Source organism: Scomber scombrus, chromosome 5 (assembly GCF_963691925.1).
Source record: "Scomber scombrus chromosome 5, fScoSco1.1, whole genome shotgun sequence".
Lineage (NCBI taxonomy): Eukaryota > Metazoa > Chordata > Actinopteri > Scombriformes > Scombridae > Scomber > Scomber scombrus.
In genome coordinates, this window is record NC_084974.1 from 4,317,113 (window position 1) to 4,345,107 (window position 27,995).

At 40.0% G+C, this 27,995-nt stretch overlaps 1 protein-coding gene across 1 annotated transcript in view; it reads left to right on the forward strand.

Moving 5' to 3' along the window:
* Positions 1–3,262: 3,262 nt before the first annotated feature.
* Positions 3,263–27,995, forward strand: part of sorl1 (sortilin-related receptor, L(DLR class) A repeats containing) — a 93,699-nt gene continuing 68,966 nt past the window's right edge. The window contains exons 1-3 of the mRNA XM_062419261.1: positions 3,263–3,588; positions 24,675–24,791; positions 27,720–27,854. Coding sequence (XP_062275245.1) covers positions 3,268–3,588; positions 24,675–24,791; positions 27,720–27,854 — 573 coding nt within the window. The 5' untranslated portion in view covers positions 3,263–3,267. The remainder of the gene's footprint in view (positions 3,589–24,674; positions 24,792–27,719; positions 27,855–27,995) is intronic.

Below are 27,995 nucleotides of genomic sequence, written 5' to 3' on the forward strand. Positions count from 1 at the left end.
TGTCCGGTGTCAGCAAAGTGGTTTATTTCAGTGTGTCGAATAAAACCATAAAGCAGCAACAGAAGCTAAAGAGAGTAAATTCATACATTCAAGAATATGTGTAATAACAAAAACAAATAACCTACATATACATAGTAAACAAAATACATTTTCATAAACATATTCAATTTACAATAATTCACATGCTGGTTTGGTGCAAAAAACAAATGTATCAAGTAAAGCCAGACTGATATATCGCTTAACCAATATCATCGGCCGATAATGGCCTTAAACAGATAAATCGATATATATGTTGTCTTATATGCACCGATACATTTTTTAAGTTATATATAATATATATGTTCTGTGTGTTTTATTATTTATATTCACGGTTCCCATACAATGAATACCACCGACTTTCAATGACGCAATGAGGCTGCCATTTTGCTTTTTTAATCAAATGTCTCTACTGGATGGATTGTCATTAAATTTAGTGTATATATATATCAGGATGGACTGTTATACTAGTCCACTAGTAATCATCAAGTCAAAATTTGAATTTGTCAAATAATTACCTGCAAAACTAATGGCATTCCCATCAGCCTGGGTGCTAATTAGCAAGTGTTGGCATGCTAGCACAATAAACTGAGATTGCAAACATGACAAACATTAGCCTACTTAACGTCAGCATGTTAGCATTATCATTATAGCATACTCCCATTATTGTGTTTGCATTTAGCTTGAAGTGCCAGTGTGCTTAAGTACAGCCTCACAGAACTGCTAGCTCTTATAATATTAATAGGGCTTCATGCAGTATTGCTTCATATAGCTTAGCATTGGTCAATGCTATCATAGTGTTTTGAATCTCAAACACAAAGAAAAGTGATTCAATATGCCAGAAACATGGATATGTATAAATACTCAGAAGTTTTATTCAGTCAAAAGGTGTACAATGTTGTTTTTACAATAGAAACACAGTGTGACCTGCTGTGCAGGATAGCATTAGCAGATGGTTGAGTTGCTTGTGTTTCCAGCTGTTACATACCGTATAGGTCAGCAAGAACAAAGAAAAAGCTGGCCACCTGCTCTCATTAGCAGGTGGGAAACTGTTTGCATCCATACATTTGCTCGCTCACAGACCTGCTGTGGCATTAGCTCGGTAATAATTGCTGTGGAGATTCTGAGAAAGGCTGTCTTTGTAAAACAAATGCTACTTAGGTGGAGAAATGAAGTAGAAACTAGTTAATGTCAAGTATCTTCCTTAATAACTGTATTTAAATAAATGACTTGCACTAACTATAGTATAGAATATGTAGATGCAGGGAAACACTAAGAGGGAATTTGACGCTAAAAAGACTGTACATTTGTCAGATATCCACTTGATATGACTAACTCAGACTTAAGATGAATGGAGAGCAACCATTGTTTTTGCATAATCTTTTGCTAGATAGATATATAGATATATAGATAGATAGATAGATAGATAGATAGATAGATAGATAGATAGATAGATAGATAGATAGATAGATAGATAGATAGATAGATAGATAGATAGACAGATAGATAGACAGATAGATAGATAGATAGATAGATAGATAGATAGATAGATAGATAGATAGATAGATAGATAGATAGATAGATACTTTATTGATGAACAAAAACAAAAGACATTAAAATGCAAGTCAAGGTCCAAAGGTCATGGAAAAGAACCAAGCTGTATTCAACAAGTTACATTTTAAATCATCCTCCATGGCTTATATCTGGTGTTGTTGTAAAACAGACCAACTGTGTTCGCCTGTGGAACTGGGAGTCCAATCACTATCTAACTCATTCAAATATTTAACAGGAAAGAATGGGAGTCTTGGAGGATGTTTATGAATGTGATCCCTGAAGAAAACAATCATTAAGGATAACATTTTTATGACTCAGTCTCCAAGTTTAGACAGTGTAGAGAAATGTGTCTTGGTGTTGTTGCAGAGTTGCATGGAAAATGTGGAGGGGTTTGGACATTACACCATAGCATATAAGAATGACTTAGAGAGAAAACAAATGTTTAGCAATGATCCCCTGTCAGAGAGCACTGGAGTCTCTCAGGAACTTGAGCAATGACTTAAAAGTGACAATGCTTTTAAGGTCATTTGAGGCTATAAAGAAGCCGTGATCTGAGTTTACTGCAAATGCCCGTGCCCTGTATGAGCATTTAAACATTTATCACCCATGAGCCCAGCGAGACCTGCATATTGCAGCTGCTTGTTCATGAAGAGTTGTGGACTGTCAGAAATACTGCTATACTGTTTGTAGTGAGGCAGCTACACCTTCGATGTCTCTGCTTCTACTAAACCATTGTTGGCAATTTTGCAAATCAATGAGCAGGCCAGTATATTTTGATTCAATCTTGTGATGTACTGTAACGATTTGATTTAAATTGCTGATTAGACAAAAACCTTAACAACACATTCACATCTAGATATTTGATCCAATTAAAAATCTCCCAATTAATTTTCCATATAATCTCCTATAAGTATGGCTTTGTGATTGTGATTTTAATGATATATTTTATGATAGAGGATTTTAGTTAAACTTAAAAACAGTTCTGTTTTCTGGTGAGAAGTCTTATATTTAGACAAATAATAATACATTAAATATTTTACATGCTTTGCAAATACTCATTTGTGGTTAAGATTCTATATAAATCTATAATAATAATAATAATAATTCTACTTCTGTATTATGTAATATAATATGCTAATTCTATGATATAAACAGTATCTTACTATTCTGACATTAGATGATATTTTCACCCTCAGTGAGAAGTGTATTGTTGCTGAGAGTTGGTAAGAGTTTGTGTATGATATATTAATTTAACTTAATAACATTTTCCAAACGTTTCACATAATAATGTCATCATTTTGTAAAGTGAGTATTTTTTATGTATATTTTTCATGCTAGGCTTGATGATACGGGATACATTTGTTGATAATGTGGCGTTATCGGTTTCATATTGTGTTTTTGTCTGTTTTTATGTGACTGTTGCTGTCTGTTTTTTTAATATGTTGATTCGTGTTTATTTTTATGTTCGTCATTGTGTGTTTATCGCCTGCTTTTGTCTCTCAATAAAAAAAAGACATTGTGTTGGAGCAATCGCAGGCTTGTGAACAGCCTTTGTGTGCAGGAGGCTGGTTCTTCCCGACATTCCCATGGCTTGTGAATACAGCATGAGAGCGACATCGCCGCCAGTAGAAGGAGCTCTTCAGTCTTACCTCAGTCCGGAGCCAAACATACACAAACATGGCGATATCACAAGCGGGCAAGATGCAGTCCTCTCTTCGGTGTTCGTTTTATTTATTAGTCCTCTGGTTTGCTGGAATTAACCCGTCGACTCTTCGTCTTCACCCCGAGCAGCGTTACATGCTGCCGCAGAATAGAGGATATTTCACGATACACGCAAATGAGGAGTTACCGGACGGGGATGGAGGAGGCGCCGCGGCTCGAGCGCTGCGACTGGCCGCTCTTGGTGCGGTGGAAGGCGGACGGGACTCCGGCGCCCTCCCGCTGCATCGAAGTCGCCGGAGCGCTGGAGAATCGACCATGCCAAAGGTGTACGGACAGGTAATGTGGTAGCATCCCACGGCACCGCTCAATAACATTTTGAACACTGTGTATCACCTCAGACTGTCCTTAGCTGGAAAAGGGTGTCTTGGAGAAATAACGCCACGGTTTTTAAATTATTTTTTATTTAAGTCACATTATTTCTTGCACCTTCTGCTGAAGTAGCCCTGCTTGTATTCACTGTTGTATGAAGATAAAGGGACCCAGAGCGCCCTGTTTAACCTCAAAACAGCATTTTCGAATACCGTTTTATGAGTCAGTCGGTCCACTTGGTGTTTTCGACGCAGCTGGATAACGTTACAATCTACTAAACACGGATACAAATGAATGTCAAGTCATAACCCTGGTTTCCTTGTAGTGAGGTTGATGGTAACCTGTGTTTGGCAGCTCCATACGTACAAAGAGAAATCATAGAAAAAAAGTATATAATGATAGTCGCAGTTTAAATTGAATTCACACAGAAGTTACTAGAATACCTTTTTTTTTTTTTTTTTTGATTTGACGCCTTTGTGTACGACCGCCGATAAAGAAGGAAACCAAACAATATGATTGTGTAACAGAGATGCTAATGCGAGATGAGGGACAAACGGTTGTAGCTGCTGTTTGCCTTTTATTTGCCTCCAGAGTAAGTCGTGCTGGAATTGAATTTGCAAAGTTTATGTCCAGGTTTCCAGGCAGGGACCACACAGATCCAAAGCAATTAAGCTATGGAGCCAAACTTCATTCAAAAAGGTGGCAATTTAGTGCACTTAGCAGTCAAGTGCTACACACACACACACACACACACACACACACACACACACACACACACACACACACACACACACACACACACACACACACACACACACACACACACAGAAGAAAATGACTTTGAAGACATTTTTGGAAACAGTAGCAGAAATGTGTTAGTTAGGAAACTGTGACAACACATACCTTCTTTTTTTACCTCCATCATATCCCCATCAACCAATGCAAATTCTACTACAAGTTGTTAAATGAGGTGGAAATTGAATATAGACTTTCAATTATCTGGATAACAGATAAACAGTCTAACTTTTCATTCATGTATAGCAAAAGGAAATAATCGGTTTTTAAAAGGGCTTTGGGGTAGAGGTGTCTTCACACATGACAGAACACAACATATTGGTGCTAGCTCTAGTTCACCAACCCCATTCTGTCTAGATTTGAAAGCAAACATTTATACCTCTGTAACAGTTCAGCAGCTGCTACAGCTGTTTTTCCCAGGCTTTACTGTAAATTAGCCGTATTTAAACAAATCAAACTCTCATGTAATTACACACACATTTTGTTTGTGACCAGTATGATACTTATTGATAAAAAGCAGTCAGACATAGGTGTTGGTTTGCAGAATTGGTGTATGGTTATTGGCGGCAGTGGAGTCATTAGTGCCGGTACAACATTATCATTCATTACAAAGACATTTCATCCAGTGGTCCGACATTGTGCACCGTGCTGCCGCGCTCTCCAAGCCCTCCTGGCATTATAAAACCATCGGACACTGAAAACACGGTGATTGAAGAGGTGTAATGAAGCGTCTCGGAACAAACTGCAACAGTCTCGATTGCCTGGGAAAAACATTTCATCCCAAATGAAAGTGAGAGTTAGGGCAGTTGTCATTGTGAAACTTAACAGAGGACTGAACTGGTTTCGGATCCTGTGTTGGTTCCACAATAAGCACAAATTGGCTCGATAGGGAATCTGTGCATGGTTAGAGGTTTGATTGGATGCGGGACCACCCAAGGGCCAGTCACGGGCCAGATGAGCAAGATAGTTAATGGTAGAGGCCCATAGAGAGTAGAGCCTGAACGATATATTGGTCAGCCGATATTGGCCTATCATCAGTATGTATCAGCTTATATGTTCTCCAATATATGCCGATAGTTCTTTAACTTATATTGATAACTACATTTAAGGGATCAATACTAAAAATGTATGTTTATGCATATATTCTAAATTTATATATAAGATTATCGGCTGACATATTGATATTAGAAATTTCTACTCCTTCATATCGGCATGGGCATCAGACCCAAAAATCCAGTATGGGTTGGGCCCTGATAGATAGCGATAAAATAACTCTTTCACATCTGTAAAAGCAGATGCAAAACCTCATTCAAACAATGGTGTAATTAAGCAAGTGATTCACTTAGTAAAAGTCCCATGTTTATGGTTCAGTAGTGGTAATTAAGTAGCTGTAAAGTACTCCCTGTCATAATTATTTTATGTAATGTTTATGTAAGTCTAGAATATTATATAAGTTTACAGGGTTAATAAATGTTTCAACATGCAAGACCAGTGTGTAAAAAAGGTAATAAAATCATAAATGTTTGAATAGATAATACAGACAGGAATAAAAATAATGTGAGCTTGATGGAGGAGGAGAAGTTAAGCAAAGGAAAGTGTTTTCTCTCTGTTGTCCGTCACCAGTGGAACACAGCCTGCCTCCTCAAGCAGACAGCCGCTTCCTTGTCTGGTGACACCCGCAATCCAAACACAGCAGACGGGACAAATAGCCTCCAGAGTGTGATCGGGATCAGGTTTCTTCACAGGGATGCAACTGGAGGAGGTTGTTATTAAATGCTTAGCTGGTCAGGTGCTACATGTTGTTTTTGTTGTTGTCCCTGTTGGCTTGTAGCCGTATGACCGGACTTGTTAAGAAGCTTGAGCGGGAGCTGTAATTAGAGATAATGGCTCGATCTGAGCAGAGTGCGGTTTGCATTCTTAATCATGCATCCATTGACCTGTAATCTGTGGGGAACGCACCCCGTGTGAGGCTTGATGGTGGATAGCGTTGTGCTTCTCCATCGCTAAGGCCAATGCGATGCACTCCTTGATGCAATACCAATACAAGCAACTACCAATGTGGTAGGATTTGATATAATGGTATAAGGTTTGGTATAATTCAATTTAATACAGCTATTTAATTTCTTATGCATAAAGCGAATGATACATTTACTAAAAAAGTTACATTTTTACTTTACACATTTCTTTCTCCAGTAATGCAACTCAGTCAGCATCCCATTCTACTGTCTATTCATACTCCAACAAACCCACTTGGACCTTTTTATAAACAGACCTGTTCACAAGTCCTTTATAGCGTAGTGATCTCTGTCTCCAGTTGACGTGCATACACTCCGTGGGCCAAACAATTACTGTCAAAATAGTTTAACAATCCACTTAATCTGCTGTACGGATCAATATTTCTAGAGTTCCACCCGTAATGTTTTGGCAGGGGCACCACAGCGGTAGCATGTTAGCACGCTTGAGAAACCGTTTAGAGAGGAGGAATCAATTTAAATACCAAATTATTGGTCACATTTCCAAATAGTGAAGGCATGGGGCCTCTACTGATTAATATATAAATAAATAGAATTAATTAGTAATAGTTGTCATCCCAAATTGTAACACTTTTTTAAAATTGGGGTAATTGTATCGTTAACATTTCACAGTTACTGGCTGTTATAAGGTCAGAATAGTCTGGCCATTAATAAAATAGGCCTGAGTGTTTCTCAGTATATTCTTTAGTAGGCTTGTACAGACACCATACAAACCACACAGCTGCTGCCATTGCTGCTCTTTGGCTAAGCAGGTACATTCTTCATACGTTCTGATCAGTTTTCTGTGTGGGGAAAAAAGTAGGCGTACACAGGTTTGTAACCATGTACAAGCTTCACTGTTTAACCAGTGTTTGATTAGGAACCGGTTCTAACCCTGTGCAGCAAGCGTGAAAGGGCTGTGCCGGTTGGGAGCTGGTGAGTGGAGCTAGCTTTAGCCTGAGAGCTAGCTGTAGCTACAATCTGTCATCATCTAAAATGGATGAAAGGAGAGAATATCTTTACAGCATTTGTTCTCCTAGTTAAAGAAAAAACCTGCTACGCCTGCTGCTAATGTAGGATATAGATATAAGTATCAATAAAAAAACTATCATTTGTAAAACACTAAGCGTGATAAAAATACTTCGTACGAGGGACATCACAATTATAAACTGAAAGTGTCTGCTCTGTGACTATGTCAGGACAGAGTAGCAGTGTGAGACCCCTGTCTTCTCTCCTGCTCTCTGCTGTAAACACACGTAGTAGTTAGTGAGCAGCTGCTCTCATGGCTCCCTGGGTCTCCGTGCATGTTTTGGGCAGACACTCTCCAGCTGTAAGGCTGCTCAGCCTGCTCTCAGATGGTACCTGGGTTGCTCCAGTAGCCACAGCCTCACTGTCACAAGCTCTCTCTCTCTACTGCACACTCACTCCACACGGAGCTGATTCTTAAATGAGCTATCTACTTGTATAATGCATTTTTTTTAGAATTTTAAAATGCATTGAAAAAAATCTCAGATGCCCAGGCCCGGCGGGCCGCCAGGCTTACAATACACTGGCGGAAACCCTGTATATCTATTTTGATTAAGACATTAATCCAGCCTTTTCAATCCTCTGTAGGCTCGCTTTGTAAACAAACAAACCACACAGAATCTGAAAGACTCATTACAGCTGAAGTCACCATAAAATTGCTGCAGATGCAGAATACTTAACTCCTGGACCGCCTTGATGATCTGGAGAATAGGTCCCTTCGAATTGTAAACATTCCCAAGGACAGCAAAAATGGCAGGACCTGTGAGTCCATGTCTGAGCTTCTGAGGGAGGGCATGGGTGCTGATGTGTTCCCAAAGCCCCCAAAATTTAGCAGATCACACCACACACTCTATGTTGTATTTTTTTAATAACCAAAAACCAAAAAACTTCCAAACTCTCTCTGGCACAAGCTCTTGTAGTGCATCTCCAGTCTCTCTTTCTTCCTCCTCAATCTCTCTGTTCTGTTCTTGAACACACTGTAGTGACAGAGCCTCTACCAGCTGTTAACAGACTGTTATGCTACCTGTACCCAGCATGTCCTTTGGTTGCTATAGATGAACTGGTGCCCTGACAGTGGAAACTGGAACAGATATCGCCAAAACAACCAGTGGATGTCTTGCTTGCCTACTTTTGTTTTCAGTTTTGTTGACTGATTATGATCATTACCTCACATATTTTATAAATGGAATTAAGTAACTGGAACACATCATTTATTGATGTTAAATTAACTATATTTAAAAATTTAGATCTCATATCACCCCGCCACTAAGTGCTCTTCAATGAAAAACACACATTTATTAAAATTTTCTTTTGCTGATTTTCTGGAAATTTGCTTAATTTGGAATGTAACATAGCTTGCGTTAAAGTTCTGAAAAGTTGAAATTTTGGAGATACAGTACGTTTTTTCATCAAACAACAATATGCTAATGAACAAAATGACCTAAAATGAAGAGTCACATGACAGTTTTAACACATTCTATACCTGTGTGAATATTTTCTAGGGCTCCAACTAACAATCATTTACATTATCGATTACCTTCTCTTCATTTTATCGATTAACAGTCAACGAATTGTTAAAAATTCACAGCCTCTCGAAGCTTACATTAATCCCTTCAGTTGGTTTTCTTTTGTTCGACCGACAGTCCAAAACCAAAAAATATAGAAGAAAAAACGAAAAGCAGGAAATCCTCAACTGAAACCTTTTAATCAATTAAAAATCAAAAAAAGTTATCCATGACTTTTAAACCCAAAGATTTTCAATTTACTCATTACTGTTTTATAGAACAAAGAAACATCCTCACATTAGAGAACCGGACTTGGGACAGTTTAGCAGTATCGCTTTAAAAAATGTATCAAAATGATTGTAATTATTTTTCTATTTAATCTAAAATGACCACATCAACAAGTGTCAACAAACACTGAAAATGAGAAACTGTACAATAGCATTGTTAAATTAAAACTCTTTGCCCTATTTTAGGTCAAATTCACTGTTCTAAAAATACATCACGTGTTTGGTCACATTGAATCCATTAGCTTCTTAGTTCATAAACCTGTCTCAGTGATAACAGATCATGGTCAGTGGTGTAGGATGAATTAACTCTGCTTGCTGAGAGAAGCATCATAATGACAAGTCAAACACTATTAAATCCTCATATCTGCTGTTCTTTCACCAGCTGCTGTTGCTCTTGTTGTTCTCAGACAGTGTCACTGCTATTTTTGGTCTCTCAGCGTTACAATTAGCCCTCTTAATCATCGTGTGCTGGTGTAGTGTGGAGTGTAACAGTAAGAAGCGACGCAGTGTGAATGCACAGTTGTTTCAAACTATTGGTGTTTGGCACCCCTTTTCTCAGGAAGTGGTGCTCAGTCAGTTTTCGGGAAATATAAATGTTGAACTGATCCGACTCAGTTTACCTAATAATTACACTCAGCTGATTTATGTCTGGTGACCGTATAGGGAGCGTCACAATTTGATTCAATTCAGGTTCCTTGGTATTCTTTGTTGAAAACTGCTTCTTGATTACACAGAAAAGGGAGGGGCGCTGTTTTCAGGCTCTCAAACCAGTAAAGGCAATATAAAACATGATGGGAAGTTGAACTAACAGGTTAGAAGAAGGTCTGACTGAAGAAAAAAGAAAATTTACTTCTCCTGTCACTAATATTAACCGTGGCCTGTTTCTTGGACGGTATATTGTCTCACAAATAATCGTGATAAACGATATTATTGTCATTTGAAGATCATTTTATACCACTGATATAATGATAATATAATAGCATTATAATGTAAGGAGGGCGGGGGAGGGGTGGGATTGGAAAGTGGGCGCTACACTACTGTAAAAACACATCCCAGTGAGGAAAATGCGTTGAGTTTTTTTGTGATTGTTGCGGGCAAAAATCCTTGATTATGCGTCACGTTTTCTTGAAAAATGCGATGGAATATACGGGATATTTATGCAATTTTATGCGATGAAATTGCGGGAACTTGCAAAAATTGCGGACTTCGGCGATTCATGCGCCGAAAGTGCGGCGTCTTTGAAAAATTGCGGACCCCGCATAAATATGCGGACTTTGCCAATATTGAGGTCAATAAAATGATCAAGGTCCATGTCCATGTATCATATGATAAGTCCATATATAGACATGATGATGTTGATAATTATGTTATTGTACGATAAGTCGATAACGTAATTATCGTGACAGGCCTTACCACTACAGAAGGGTTGAGAGTTGAGAGTTATTAACATTAGGTCCCCAGCAGTGGGCTATACTAAACCCATCATTACTGTATGGCTGCAGTCATTGAAATATTAACTATTTCTTACGTGCTGTGCTCTACACCATCTCTCATCCCCTTTTTTGTTCCCTTAGTATAAGAATCACATTTTGAAATCCACTCTCAATTACATCAAATTAAATTTCATTTCTTACTGAAATCCTTTTTATCCCCTCGATGCTTAGTGCCAACACTGGAGCCGTGTGTCGTGTAGGAATACATCATTAGAAACTGTTATCAGTAAATGTCGAGAGATATTGTAGTTGAACGCTGTTGTGTTTGGTGAGTGTGTTGACCGGGCCGACCAGTGACCCAATAAAACCTCACACTGCTGAGAAGTCTTTTTTGGAAAGCTCAGTTAACAGCTTCCATGGTGATAGATGTTTCCCTCCAACATTTCAGAGATAAAAAAAGAAGCAATGCACCAAACCCAGATCTTTGTCTGTGGTGTGCCTGCATATACCTTTTTTGAGGGAATTCACGCTGCATTTAAACCAATGAAAGAGCCCTGCTGAATGATACTAAATCACCTGGCACACACACACACACACACACACACACACACACACACACACACACACACACACACACACACACACACACACACACACAGCATCCTCCAACCACCAGACACACACTTCACACACCTTCATAACAAACTCCACGCATCTTTACCCGCAACGCTTGCGTGATGACAGCGACTCTCAAATCCTCCTTAAAATTAAACACTGGCTCTCACTCCCTGAGCTCTGGCTGGAGGCACAACAGCCGGCTCTATGTCTATGTGTGTTTGTGTGTGTGTGTATGGTAACACAGCACTTTAGCCCTAGTATGAAAACATCCTAATTTGTTTTTTTGTCCGGTCAAGTTTGTGCAGCTGCCGTTAGGGCATTTCAAACGGAGCTCTCTCCCCCTCTCGGCGTGGAAGAACTTTATGCCTCTTCTAATTCAGGGTTAAAGATAAAACCTTGCAAACGCTCATAAACGTGTCGCCCAATTTAGCTTTTATCGTCTATTTAAGGTCTCATCTCGCCATCTCGGTCAGTCAAGACGTCAGTAAAAGTTAAACCTGAAAAATAACCCAAATCTAGAGGTCTGTTGTCACATAGCAGACAAGCACAGTGGCTCAATAATGCTTTCCCTGTAGCCACAAACACACACACACACACACTGGAATAGCAGCTAGCACCTGACGAGAGCGGCTCAAGCCTCCGTCCCCTGCCAGTCCTGCAGAGATGATGTCATCGTTTGAGACCGGCTGTGGCGCTGATGCTCTCCTGGCCCACGATGCATACATTCATACCCTCCCCCCCCCATCCACTCCCCCTACCTCTACTCCACTCTTGCTGTTGAATAATGGAGAGCTCAGAAGTGAAGAGAGAAGGGGAGGGTGAAGGGTTTTTTTTTTTTTTTTTTTTTAGGCTAGAAGCCCGAGCGTATTTGTGCGCTCTCCGTTCCGCTCCTTGGTAGTACCAGACACAGAGCCCCAACTCCTCCTCCTCCTCCTCCTCCTCCTCTTCCTCTCTCGCCACCAACGGGGATATCCAGAGTGCCAGAAGGGTGGCGAGGAAAGAGAGGAATGCAGCAGAATAGAATTAAAAGTGGTTTCTGCGTGTTCACTGTAAAAAAGCCGGAGCTCCCAAGTTAAAACAAGTGTCATTTTTATGGATGCTAAAGCTCTTTTCTGTCTTATTTTGAAAGATTCTTGTTTACAGGCAATATCAGAAGAAGTAGGAGAAGGAGAGAAAACCTGCCTGAGAAACAGGGTGAATGATCTCACTTTGCTGGCAGATATTTGATCTTTCTTTAAAGTCAGATTTCATGAGTGAATAAGAGCTCATATTGGAAGACAACAGGTTAACAGCATTGTCTGGAGTTGATTTAGACCTTAACTGGGATGGCGTCGGCGTTCTCGCTTACACCGCTTAATCCATTGCAAATATATGCGTGGCCTGCACTTGTCTGGTCTGGATGACTAATGCCGCAAGAGCCCGGGCCTGTTTCAGACTTACATTTTTTTTTTTTTTTTTAACACTCTCCCCATAGCATTTAATGTGATTTGTGAAAATTAAACTGTCTAAATGGCACTCGTCCCATCCTGAATAAACAATACACAGCACATTGATTGCATAACCGGTAAAGATGCTTTTTAAGCGTTGTCAGGCTGCCAGTTGAAAGCTCTCTCTCTTTCCTCCCTGTAGCCAGAAAACACCAGAGGCATTTAAAAAAAATGTTTTGGATCCACGCTCAAATAAGGAGTGTTAGCCAGTTTCTCAGCGGCATGTAACGGCTTGTTGGTGAAAGGAAAAGCCTCGGGATGTGTGACACAAACGAGTGTGTGAAGGGACAACAAATGGCTTCTTTTTTTTTTTTAGAAGTGATGGAGAGGGTCGTTGGAAGGTATGATATGAGATAAAGTGCACAAAAGGCACTGATAACTTCTCCAGTTGAGTGATGCTCCAGGAAATGAAGAGAAGTCATTTGAGGACAGATGATTTAGCCTTTAGACTGTGTTTTGTTATTCTGTTCCAGGCTCTATTTCTCTAATTTGTCTCTCTTGTTCTGTTCTGTACACACATCATCTATTGCACGTCTGTCCGAGCTGGGAGAGGGATTTAAGGAGTTTTTCCCTGTTCAAATCGAGGTTCTAAGGAGGTGTTGCTGTACAGACTATAGAGCCCCATGAGTCAAATTTGTGATTTGTGTAATGGGATGATACAAATTGAAATTGACTTGAATGTGTTCTCTCAAGGTGTGATGGTCACCTGTGAGCTGGTGGTTGACTGACTCTGAACTGGGTTGAAGTTTAACCACAACCACACCAGACTTTAGTAGAGTATTCCAAAGATTTAACGATGGACTCACAAAACGTTGTTGGACAAGATGGACAGTTAACCCTGCTGTTGTCTTTCTGTCGACAAAGCAACTTTTGTCCTCCCTGGTCAAATTTGACCTCGTCTTTTTAGCCAACTTCATTCCAACTTTTTACCACGGGCTTTACACATATTTTTGGAAATTATGGTCAATAGGTCTCATTTAAATTAAATTATACCTCAAACAAAAAAAAGCAAAGTTAATGCAGTTTGGTACAAAAAACAACGATTAATTGACTAATCGGATCAGTGGTGGTTCTAGCTTGTAAGGCTCCCGGGTGAACTCCCCTTCAGCGCCCACCATAAATATAGATCGATAGATAGAAATAACCATTTATACCAAAATGATATGTAATCATGAATACAAAAAATGAAATACAAGGAATAGAAAGACATTTTGTAAATACATAGAAGTAAGTTATTTTAATTATTACGAATTATAACATATTGCTAATAAAAGTAAACTGCACAAATCCCATGTCACACACAAGTAGAACAACACATTTATAAATCAATATTACCATCCTCTAGCAGTGTCAACCAAGAGTCAAGACTAAACCATTTCACCTTGGTGGTGTGAAGACTGATTTTAATTTTTGCATCATTAGGCTACCATACAACATGATGTGCGCTAGACTCCTCAGTGGAGACCTGAGGTCAACCTACTGCTGCTCCTCTCCTACTTCTGACTGAGATCTCAGCAGGTAGAAGCTGTTAGTTCATAAACTAGAAGTAAGGCGCGCAGTGTAACAAGGTAAACTGATCCACACGGTGACATTATATCATTGACGTAAATGAGCGATAGTGTGTGTGTGTGTGTGTGTGTGTGTGTGTGTGTGTGTGTGTGTGTGTGTGTGTGTGTGTGTGTGTGTGTGTGTGTGTGTGTGTGTGTGTGTGTGTGTGTGTGTGTGTGTGTGTGTGTGTGTGTGTGTGTGTGTGTGTGCGCTCCGTGCTGCCCCCGGTAAGATGCTGGCTGCCCATACTGCCACTGAATCGGATGAATTACTTATATTATTATTGAATAATATATGATATTATTATATCAAGGTTTCCTAAGGATTTTTGAGACAAAGGTGACAATATCTGGAGAACATGTGGTCTCCCACAGGGAGAGCAGCCTCCAGTTAGCTCCGGGAAAGTCATCACTGTCCAACACACAGAGGACGCAGTTATTTTCTTCACCTCAGAGTTGGGTTAAGTTGTTTAATGCTGCTGTGTGTGTTTTTCAGCTGCTTTTGTTTGTTACTGCTGGAGTTCACCGCTCCGCAAAGCACGAAAAACACGCCTGATGACGTAACCGACAATTATCCACTATTAAATTCGTCGGCGACTAACTCTGTCATCGATTTTTGTCGACTCATCGTTGCACCCCTACTCCAAACCACAAGATGATTTTTGTAAACCCTGCATCAATTAATTCAATTAAACCTGGTTTGACCCTACAACAAAACAGTTGGTACATGTGGTTAATATTGGTCTCAAGCTTGCTCGTTGCGTTAACTCACAGTATATGTTTTAATCGGCCCGCCACACGGCCAGAACCTCAGTTTTATCTAGTGACAAGTCCTATAAAGTTAATACAAACAAGATGACTGTGTTGACAAATAGAGAGAAAGGCATCGTTACTTTGTGAATTCTACTATGAATGGAAAGTAAGAAGGAAAAAAAAAAAGACAAATATGGAACCAGATGTCTGGAAGATGCAGACAATATGATCTTTGTGTTCTGCTGCAAAGTTCAGTTTTTATATCACAGCAGTCTGAGTCAGGAGTACAGTTTGCAGCCATACCATGTAAATATACTCATTTCAAAAAAGGATCTTCTGACAGCAGCTTACATGGTAAAAGTCCAACTGATCATCCGACAGCCAGATCATGGATTGTTCAGGGCATTAATGTAATGTCATTTTATTTGGACAAGGACCATGTACAGTAAAAAAGAGAGAGATGCATTGTACTAGGATTTAGCAAAATTGCTGTTTTCTGTAGTCCCTGGGCAGGTTGGTGGAGCAATATCAGGCACCACGACATCCCTTAAACTGAAAATTGGTCAGGGGGTGACCAGTTTGGGGCTAAAATCGGGCTTAATCACTACAGGGTCTGCCAGGCCTTTCATCTGTACTCAGATGGAACATTTAGAACAATCTACAGATAATTAAATTAGCTAATTTTATTAATATCATTGACAGTAATAATAACATCACAGTAGAAGTATTAACTAAAGTAAAGATGTAGATTAATGATCATAAAAAATGACAGAAGTAATTTCATTATGTTCAGTGTTTAAGTGTTTTGCATTACCCCAGCAGCATAGTCAGCCTGTTAACTGAAGCTTTGGTTGGATTGCAGAATATTTATGTTCCTGTTGTTCAATTATATCAGCTCCACATGCATTTCTGAGAAGTCATAATGTCATAACTAAAATGTATCTACTCATGCTAAACCTGATGGATAGCCCCCCCCCCCCAATTTAGACTGAAGTACAGTCCTATTTAAAGTGAGAAGAAATCACCAGCTCATCAAAGGCTCTCTTGCTAACAAGCTCCTCGTTAACTGCACTGGCTTTGCACAGTTCCTGCACCACTTGGCACCTTTATCAATCGCCTTCAAAGTCCACCTTAATTAGATTTTCTTTTTCTACTTTGTTAATGAGACATCTTGTCTTTTAACAGGAAAAAGAACCAGTAACCAAAAGGGAGAAACATCAGTTTATATTTAATCTAAGGAGATTGAGAATGTATTCACCTGTAGCTTTCTTGAGGAAAAGTACACTTGCTAATATTGTTATTAGAGCTGGGAATCGTTTAAGATTACAATAACAGTACCAATCCAAGGACCCTTAAAGTGATACCAATACCAACTGAGTACTTTATTTGATACCATCATGTGAATAGAAGCATTACATTTCATAAAATGCCACCACTCCTCCACATCTAAATGATTTGATTTTTACACAAATGCATTTTGAATGTCGTCAAATTATTATAAATGATTATCAAAGACTTTTAGATGATCACATTGCATTAATTTGAAGAACGCTTGCGTTGATTGGATGTGAGCAAGTCCATTCAAACAGTCATATTTTCTAGGTCTGGCTACCAAAAGCATCAGTTGCAGGTATCGTTTGAAGGGACACGCTTCCATAGGACTTAGTATCGATTTATTTCAGTCGATACCTTAAAGATATCGAGTACTGATACCAACCCAGCCCTAATTGTTATTTACATGGAGAAGCTCTTCAATCAGCTCAAAAATATTCTAAAAATGTCAAGATGTAAAACTACACAGATTCGTTAACACAACTGCTAACCATATACTGACTTTGACAGACTAAGAACAAGCTTGTCCACATTATGTCTCTGTCCCCCTGTGGCTCAACAGGACAAAGGAATGTTCTTTCTCTATGAATGTTAATTGACTGAAAATCACTTTGACAAGATTATAGGTAAGGGAACCCATTTTTGGGCTCATTTGAGTTTTACACACTAATAAAATGTCGTAATACCTTTCAAATATTTATATACAGACAAATAAAGAAACTAACTTTTGCATGACAGATGGTAGAAGTAGCACTGCTTAGTGTTGAGCCAATTTATGGTTTCTAAAAGTCTTTATGGCCTTTTTCCAAATTGCCTTTCTGCCAGTTTCAATTCTCTTTTAGGGACTCAGATTCAACACAATAGCCAGTGTTGGCCATTTCACCTGCACAGACGTCTCTGTAAAAGTGCTGAGTATAAAAAAAGCTGCCCAACAAAATGACATTTGTTTCAAGAGAAAAGAATGTTCAGTGAGTGGATTGATCACCGGTATTGGCAGCGCAGACGGTCACACAGCCTGACCGCATCCTGCTACATAACACAAGAGCCACAGAGTCTAAACAACAACCCACATTAGCTTTCCTGCTAAGTCTACTTTTTATTTAACTTCCAAACATGAACACGTGTCTTGTCCTGCACGTTAGCTTGTTTAATGAGCCACCAAACAAACACTTATGGTGGTTTGCTCTTCAGAATCCCTGTTTAGCGTCACACTGTCTGTCCATGTCTTGTAGCTACAGCAGTTTGTTTCCACTGTCTCCGTTCTGTAAGCTCACATCCGACTTTGAATAGTTCCAGTTTAGAAGTCAGAAAACCAGTTCTAGCCAGGTTAGTCACTGATAGTAATACCACATTTCCCATTTTCGCTGTATTTTGCTCATACAAACATTGTAGCAACATGTCCAAATATAGAAGTTGGACAGTGCTGTGTGTATGACTGATTTAATGAGACACAATTATTACTACAACTTTAACACTGTTGATGGGGGGGGGGGCAGCCATCTTGGATTTGGAGGTCAGGGCTGGTGAGGTTCTTCCGACTTTCAGAGTAGGAAATCCGACTTAGGGCGGCATTCCAGTTGAAATTTCAGACTGGGAACTTGTAAATTCTGACTTCAGAGTACAACTGGAACACACCATAACACCAGCAGTCTGGTAGGCTGCCAGCTGCTGTCAATCAAACACAGACACCCTCACGCCCCTCCAGTCGACTCAGACAAAAAGGGGCATTTCTGCACTTTTAAAAGCCATACTGAAAATGAATTAATTTGAATAACTGATTCATCATTTGAGTCGTTTTTTTTTAAAGCATTTGAAGATGTCACCTTGGACTTTTGAAACTAGGCTTGGCTTTTTTGTATTATTTTCTAACATCGAATGGACAAAGCAATTAAACGACAATGAAAATAATGTTGTTGCCCAAACTTGTTTGTGCGTGTGTTTATGCTTTTGGTGGTGATACTAATATGATATTTCAGTATCCTGTATCATACTGTAAAATATGCTCTAATCAAACACTGCATACTTTTATTCAGAAAAATTCAAAAAATGTAAGTAAATCAGTGAGTTTATCAGTGATTTTACTCTGCAGAAAAGTCAACCCGAAATGATAATTAATGGTAGTTTTTAGTATTTGATGCAGGATGTGGCAGTGCAGACATAAATCTAACTCCCCTCCCACCCCAGAGGGAATAGGTGACTATTAAGATGGCGATAAACTCACTGTTCCAGTCTGTTGACTCCTCAAGGTCTGACTGAGGAGCGACCCATCATGAAAAAGAGAGACATCCCTCTCCTCCGCTTCTTTCTGACTAGTTTGCTGAATCCTGTCTGCTACGTCAGGTATGAAGGGTTCGTACAAGATAGCTTCTGGTGAGGCGGAATGCATTATGCGTGTATGTATGTTTATGTGTATGTGTGTGAAAGACACAGACAGTATTGTAGGCTTGTTGTCTGTCTGCGATATGCTTGACTCCACCCCCGCTCCCTGCCCAACCCCCGACTCCCCAAGTGACCACAAAGCTGTCACAGAGATCGATGGACGGGAGCAGATAAGGAACACCTCCCTGTCACTTATAAAGCCACCTCCAGACTAGCCGCCATGTTGCAGTGTGAGGTGGAACAGGAAGAAAACAAGCACAGGCGGTTTGCTAAATAAGAGTCATACCATATTCACATAGAATACTCAGTGGGTGTGGTAGTATGTATACTCAGATTGGACCAGAGTGTGCATTATTTTCACCACATATTTCAAACAATGCAGCCTCATCACTACTCTGAATTCATATCCAAAGGTGGCTGATGTTTTATATATATACCTCGAAACAATATGCATTGAGTTTAGTTGCACAAATAACAGGAAACATAATGCATTAAAGAAATAAGATGAGATTTAAAAAAACAATAAAATCTACAAACATTTTTAAACAAAATTCACACAACATGATACACAGCTGCTAGAAGATATACTAGATGAAAGACCGAAGTCCACGACATAGAAAATAGGGCTGCAGTTAATGAGTTGTCAGTATCAATCTGTTGATTTATCAATGATTTGTTAAATAAAATGGTGAAACATGTTGTTCACCGTTTCCCAGAGTCCAAGGTGACGTCTTGAAATGTCTTGTTTCGCAACCCAAAGACGTTCAGTTCACTGTCGTAGAGGATGAAAGAAACACATTTGAGAAGCTGGAATCAGAAGATATGGATATTTTTTCTTAAAGAAATGACTGATAGGAGTACACATCCATCCAAAAAAATCAGTTAAATGATAGAAATAACTATTAGGCTGACACACACGCACACTTATATATAAAACATGAATTACATATTTACAATAATGAATAGTCAGCTGTCAGAAATGTTGCTGTACTGTTTATAATGTGGATCTTATTAACATCTATGCTTATACAGTATAAGACCAGTGTGGACAATGTTGCAAATCAGCGAGCAGGACTGTTTTATGGTTTTCTGATTATCTCTGCCTCAATGTGATGAAGCACTTTGTTTTGATCAGTTATTTAATCAGCCACAAACTGTCCCCGTCCGGCTATTTCATCCGGAAACCATTGCTGAATTGATTTTGAATTTAGCATATCCCAATATAAAATGATATTACTGATGGAGGATTTTAGCCCACCATCTTCCTCTAAAGGCACTACAGCTGTTAATGGATAACAGCTTCCTCTACTTGTTGGACTAGTAAAGTAATCAGGTTTTTATGTATTGACTTATCTAATGCCATCGTGGTGCTGGTACAGAAGGGCTCGCTTTGGACAAAGCTTGTTCCCTGCAGTCACAGCCGCCTTAAAGAGCAGGCTTCATTGAACAGGCCTGAGTGTGTACTGCTGCCTGTCATCTTATGTTACTATTGCTGTTATTGTGTGCTGTTGTGTGATACGCACAGTGCTGCGGAAAGGAATTTCCCCTTGGGGACAATAAAGTCTTTTTTTTCTCTATAGAGCATTTTGCCTTAAAATACAGTACGAATAAGAGGACTCCAGCCCATTTACTCATGAAAACTACTTGCACAGTTTTCTGTAGTATTTGAACTCTAACGTTGTGTAGGTCATAAAATATATTTAACCCTAACCCTAACCCTGCCAGAGCGATGCATTCAGGTGCATGAGTAAAAATGACTTCCCTCAGAAGTAAGCTGACGAATGCAGCCCTGCTGTAAGTGTTGGGCCTCCTGGTCCTCTGATCGACACTGCAGGTAAATGCTGGTAAAACACTGCTGAGAAGTGTCATTAATGATGACTGATGTCCCTGGTGAGGTTCAATACTTAACCAGGCACAGAAAAGCTGCAAAGTGACAGTCACTTGGCCAGTGTGTAAAGAAATGAACACCTGAGCATCCGTGACCTGAAAACAGTTGTAAAACCTTAGTCATGTGTGTTTTGAAGAGTGTGTGAGCTGAGCCTGTGAGTTGTGAGCCAAACCCTGAAGGCTTTAGGGTATCAGGCTGAGATTTGAACAAAGATCCTGCCCCTTTTTCTGCACATATATGCCCATCGTCGTGGTCGCAGTAGCCCCTCTCTCCCCAGTTTGGGCCACTACCTGTCATCAGAGCAGCCACATTAGCTGCCGCATTATCCGCAAGCCCCCTCTAAGCGTTAACGCTGCTGCAATTTGCTGCAACCCGGCAAATTGTTTTTATCTTCACAGTCATCATCATTTTCTAGATTCAGCTGTGTCAGTCCGCCGAGCCGCTGGCATCCATTTCGGTCTACGAACAGCGCAGCAAATGAGGCCTAAAAATGCAGAGATTTACTGCCGCAACACCTCAGCCTGAGAGACAGCCCTGTTTTTTTTTTTGTTTTTTTTTTAACTGAGGCGGCCCTGAGGGAGGCAGACTGAAGAAGATGGAGAGGAGGAGGGGGAGGAGCGGAGGGGCGATGACTAAAGCAAGAGATAGAAAAGCAAGTTGTCTATCAGTGAAGCTGGCTTTTTTGACAGTGGCTCATAGTCGTCTCATAGTTGGAAGTTAAATGAGGAAAAGGTTATATTTGTGTCCCGCCGGCGACACAGAGTCTAGTCCTGCAGGATGTCGGCTTTGCTGTTTTCTGGCGACGACTTCAGCATTATGTTAACGGAAAAATCCACACATGGGTCTTCGTACTCTCATACATCATCAATCTACGGTGTCCAACACTTTCCAGGAGCTCTTTCGTAATACAGCCTTTTAATTTTCTCAGTAGTGTGCTACATTTCCCAGGATTCCCCAACACCTTTAATCAAAACACAATATGTGCTGTTACTGCATTGGTGTATAGATTTTTTGAGGCCACTGTGGGCGGAGAGATATTACCGTCTCTGCCTTTTCTTCAGTGCATTTCTCCTCATAAGATCACTGTTAAATGTGCAGAATGGTGAATCCATAACAGGCCCAATGCAGCCGCTCTGAACTGCTGAAATGTTTACAGACCCAATATTTTTATGAAACCGAAGCGATCATGACGCCAATGTTTTGACGCTGTCACCCGAATTATTGTTGCGATAGTAAAAGGTACAAGGCAGAACTGGGTCAAGGGTTTGTCTCTGATCGCGGCTGACAGGGATAGCAAAGATATTTGTTGTTTATTTCACAGAGTAAGCCACTAGGAAAGTGCGGAGAAAAAGCATTTGAAGCAAAAAAAAAAAGGGCTTTCTGAGGCCTGCCCCTCACAGAATCATCAATAAAAGATAAGGGAAGGAAAGCAGCGAGGACATGAGATGGTGAGGCAGTGACAATGAAAAAGATGAAATAGCCTATTTCTTTTCATGGAGCTATGGGCCTGATGGGAGGTGCAGCGAAGGGAATTAGTGTAAGTTACAGCAAGTCAACACTTTGCCCACCCTGTAGACATACTGCACCTCCACATATGTACACATGGTCTAAGCTGGATCAGTCAGGTGTTCATATAGGCGAAAGGATGATGCTGTTGATATTCTGTGTTTTTTATCGTGAACAATTACCATTAAAAGAGCCAAACTAGCAATTCATTGATTATCAAATCCTTTTATATCTTATTCCTCTTTGCCACAGAGCTCCAATGCTGTCCAAAAACTGTTAAAAACAGCTGCACTGGGTGACATGTTGCTTCATCACCATGAACACACACACATTGTAGTTAATATTGACTCAGTCCTACTGCTGTAAATACTGATTAGTGCACCAAATTTTCCTAAATGTTGTATTATTCCATGACTGAAAATAGTCTGGAACAAAAGCAATATTTACATGAATTAAGTACTATTGCTAAAAACTAAAATGCCCAGCTGTTTTAGGAAATGACTGATGTATACACTATATGGTGTGATGTAAATATACATTTGTACACCTTCAATGTCACAGACAGGCTAGGAAAGTAGTGGAAGACTAACACATTGTTTTTCATCTTTCCAATGGATTTATTGACAGTAATAAAAATCAGCTTTATCCTTGAAGACTGTGAATGTAGTCATTGTAGTGACATAAAACAACCGTTTAAGATTGGCACTTTAAAGCTGAAATAAAACTATTTTTTGAGCCACTTGAGGGGAGTGGAACAAGCTGAAAACACAACATTAGCATAGTATCACCATGTGAAGCTGTTAGCGTGTTAGCATGAACTGTTAAACATTTACACATCCAGTAGGAAGCTAGAGCAAACCTAGCATTCATTTGGAGTCATGTTTTCTTTTTCTTTTCTTTTTTTAGAGAGAAGAAGTTTTATAAAGAAAAAAACATTTGAAGGAAACGTAAACAACCTCACATTTTATATGAGTACATGGTTAACGTGTTAGCAAACAATTTCCTATTTACATCTCACAGAAATGAGCAAGATTAACATTGATTTAAAGTCATTTCTAGCCACTCAAAAAAGTCACTCTTCTTTAAGCTCTTTGCTTGTTGTCTGCCAGTGAGCGAAATATCTGGCTCTTTAGCCGCTAAATGCTTTGCTATGCTAACCCTAGCTAGCTAGTAGCTATCTTTGTTTTGTGTCAGGCAGGTCGTGTACAGTAGTTCTATCAGAGCTTTTTATGCTGAAAAGAACTGGAAATGAGGATAATGAGAGTGGAGTTTGTGAACCAGAACACCCAAAAACAACAAGCTAGAAGACTAAATGTTATCACACATTTAATTAGCAAACTTATACTGAGTTGTCATTTGGTCTGCTCTGACATACAGGCTCTGCAGCTTGAGGTTATCTCAGGTCATAGCCTTTTGTGTGAGAATACTTTGGTGAGTTGTGATAAAGCTCTGAGGGCTGGTGCACTTTCTTGTGTGCTGTTGGTCATTGTCTTGTCTACATTGTTTCAGTTTGACATGCGGGTCATTGAAACTGGAAAGTTGTAAAGTGCGTCTTTAGTTTCAAAAATGAAAGAAGTGAAATGAGCGTGACTGACTCAGTGCCTGGGTCTAAATCACTACAGTCTTCCAAGGTTTATGACTGAGGTTTTATGTGAAGACACAAGTCTTTTGTGTGTGTGTGTGTGTGTGTGTGTGTGTGTGTGTGTGTGTGTGTGTGTGTGTGTGTGTGTGTGTGTGTGTGTGTGTGTGTGTGTGTGTGTGTGTGTGTGTGTCTGCTGTAGCCTCAGATTCAAGCCATATGTTGAGCTGATGACACGTTTACATTCATTCTCGGTACTGTGAGCAGATCAAGCTGATTTATTTGACTCATTCTTCTCTTTAAGTGTCAAACATGTCCACCTTAATAATAAGAGTGGGTAGCTTCATTTTAACACCAAGAGGTCATCATGGCATATGTCATTTTATATGACAGTAACAATATACAGTGTATGATGGTATACATTTTCAGGGAAATTCAATTAAGAAACCATAACCATAGATACCATAACCAGATGGTAATTGGTACTAAGCCATATAAATAGATAAATGTAATCCCTTAAAGGCGCAGTGTCATTTCTTCTTTCAAATATTACATAGTCTCAATGACCCTTTGCACACCTATAAACCATTCAGCTCATTCAAGGGTGCTGAACCAGTAACAAGATAAGCAAAGAAATTCTAGCACACATCAGGAATGTCTGCATTGTCTTTAGTAGCTGAGTCATAAACCCAGAAAACAATGGGAGCCGCTTAATGATCAATCACCTTTAATCTCTCTGTTTGTTAAGTAGTTTCTCTTATTCTATTGCAGCAACCCTGTTTCTCTGTTGCAACATTCAATTTGTCATCAGTCTGAAGATAAACATCTGCACAGTGTTTCATAGGCCTGATTGCCTTTGTCTCTTCCACGATGTTCACCTGTTGTTCAACCTGTTTCACCCTGCAGGCCAACCTGAACGACTCTCATAACCAGATGGTCGTCCACTGGGCTGGAGAGAAGAGCAACGTCATCGTAGCCTTGGCTCGAGACAGCGCAGGAGCCACCGGGCCCAAAACCAGCTCTGTAAGTAAGAGTTAAAGCACTAGACTAGACTAGACTATATGTTCACACTTCCCGTTTATCCCTCCATCTGCTACATTGACCAAAACAAAAAACCCACAGTCAGAAAAAGGGGATGCCCAGTCATTGAACACAACATTTCCCATAGTTGAACACACAGCGCTCCCTCACACTGATATCTCTCCTTTTTCTTTCTTTCTTGACTTCCTCATCTGGCTCAACGCTCACTTCTGTTCTTTGAACATGTCTGACTTGTGAAGTGAAGAAACAGACTTACTATAATTTGTTTCACTCATAGTGACATGTAGCATACTGTATACAGCTGTATAAACCAATACATGCACACAAATGTTTTTATTTTATTCTATATTTATTATTAATATTACTTTACTATCACTTTTATGTAGTCATATTTAGGTTTCAAATAAGCCCACTTGGGTTTTCTGCCTCTCTCTGCACTGTAAATTATTTGTTCTTGGTATTTTTTTCGTGTTCTTTGGAATTGTGCAGAAATAAACTAACTACTAGTTTTGAGACCAATACAAATACTGATATTGGAATGAAGCTATTTCATGTCATAACCAATATTTTTCAATTTTGACAGTTTTCCTTCTAAAAAAACTCCCAAACTGTGCAACAGTCTAGTGTTTCATCAGTATTAAGCAAATAAATAGACAATAATGTTATTATTGGACCCAAATGGACACATAGGCTAGGAGTGAGATGAGTGAGATGAATGAAGAGAGTTGATTACAAGGGCAGTACTAGTGAGTAATGGAGGTGGAATGAGCAGGGAGGAAGCTGGAGAGCTGGATGTTGATATGAATGAGGGTGAATGGCGTGGGCTGGCAGAAGGTAGCAGATGTTAAGTGGGTTGGAGAGCGGGCAAGCAGGTAGGCAGGCAGGCAGACGAGTTCTGATCCCAGAGCACAGGAGAGTCAGATAGCAGTTAGTGAGGAAGTCCACATTAAGAAACGAGTGGAGGGGGTTAGGCAAGAGGAAAACAAAAAATGGACGACATCCAGCTCACTCCCTACGGCACTCACGCAGGCGATTAACTTAATGGCCAAGGAAATTAATTCATCTAGGCTGCCTGACTCATCCCTAGCAGCTAGCTCATCTTTAAAGCAGTCACTAAGCCAGCTCAAGAAAAACTCCCTGAAGTGACTCATCATTCCACCCAGACTCCGCCGCAAAAGTCTTAAACTTAACTAAATAACTGAATAGTCCGCTACACCGTGGAAGCCCTGCGACAAAGTTAACGTAAGGCTGTGGCTCAGGACGTAGAGCTGCGTGGGCAAGATACTGAACCCCAAGTTGCTCCCAGAGGCTGCACCATCGGTGTGTGAATGATTATCAGCCTGCTTTCAGTGTACGAATGTGTGTGTGAATAGGTGAATGTGGCTTGTAGTGTAAAAGCGCATTGAGTGGTCGGAAGACTAGAAAGGCGCTATACAAATGCAGTCCATTTACCATAAGATTAACTAATGGAAGGGGAACTACTTCAGAGCACTGCTTCCCATGCTTTAGCCTTCCTCATACACACCCACACAATGTAAGCTACTTTGAACTGTGGAGTGTATCGGTGGCTGTTGTTCGAGTACTAATGAACACTGGAACAAAAAAGACCCGCATGTCCCCACATCTCCATTGTAGCGCTCCGGCACTGACACCTGAGGCTCTCTTGGCAGATAGGCTGGCATAACAGGAGATGGGGAATGATTAGGTTGAGCTGGCTCTCTATCTTAGACGCGCTGGCTCTGAGGCCGCTTAATGCTCCACAATTTCTTGAGGAACCCGGCCACACTGACTCACGAGGGGCCCCTTGTTGGCGAGGGTATGACGGAAGTTGGCTGTCGCATGGCAGACTTTCATCAGTGGCAAGGTGGATATCGTCCGAGCCTGCTGGGTCCATGTTTGGCCAGATCGTTCATTCATGATTTGTAAAGTTGACCCAAACACAGACACAAACACAGAGGGTGCATTCTGATACCCATACAACCATATTATTTAGTATATACCATTTAGTATGCAAGAAACAGATTTAGTATGTCCCAATACATACTATGTGAAATACAGTACACCAATAGTTCCATGATGTCCTATTACATCTGTTCCCATTGTGCAGTATGCAAGCCAGCATGCTTTTCTGGCTATTCTGACCCACAGTCCTCTGCATAGGGGAAGATACGTCATACCAACTGAGCCGCTAAGAGAAGCTAAGAGAGCCGCAATGACAGATAAAGAAGTATATCCTAATTGTATGCATACTGCATGCAACAGACCGTACTTTGTAAGGGTGGCTGCAGTACGTACGTAAAAGTAAAAAGTAGAAATATATGATTTGGAATGCAGTTAGACAAAGGAGCACAAGGAAATATAAGGGAAACTAGAGGCACAGCTGTAGCCATGACAAATAATTCATCAGTCATCATGTAAGAGATGAAAACACCATTTACACTATATCAAACTTTTCAGGCCAATATCAGCCCAAAGTAGCAGCCCAACACATAATGGTTCATTTATAACACGCCTTTTTTTCTTTCTTTTTTACAACCTCAGCCTCTAATTAGACCATAAAAATTTAGAAGAAAAATTGTATTTTCAAATTACCCTTATCTCTCACATACACCCACAACCATAAAGCCAAATGTATCGAGCCAGAGGAAGTTTTTAAAATGTGTAATAGTCTCTTGAGGGATGTGAGTGAGGGGATTCTTAAGCATTTTTTTTGTTAATTACAGAATAATGTGATTTAAATAATTCTAAATGAGTGAAAATAGATGTGAATATATTCTTTTGCATTAGGATTATGTCTGTGTATAAATTCAACTCTCTATAATCCAGAGCCGTTCTTTTTAACCACTTACCATGAAACTACAAGGTGTACTGTAGTCGCTCATTACTTTCTCTTTTTATCTTTGGCTCCAGGTCTACGTGTCCTATGACTACGGGACCGCTTTCACGCTCGTCTCCGACAAGTTCCAGCTGGCAGGGGCCAAGGCCAAGGACGGCAGCAAGCAGGTTATCTCCCAGTTCTACCACAGCCCTGCAGACAACAGGAGGGTAAGTCACAGCCAGTGCCTCGTACCTCTCAGATGAAGGTGTGCAGTATGATCACGTGCTCCACTATACAAATTAAGGTAATTGCTCCAAAGCTGTTAGGAAATCTCAGGACCATCCATCCAGGTCTTTAGACTTCATAGC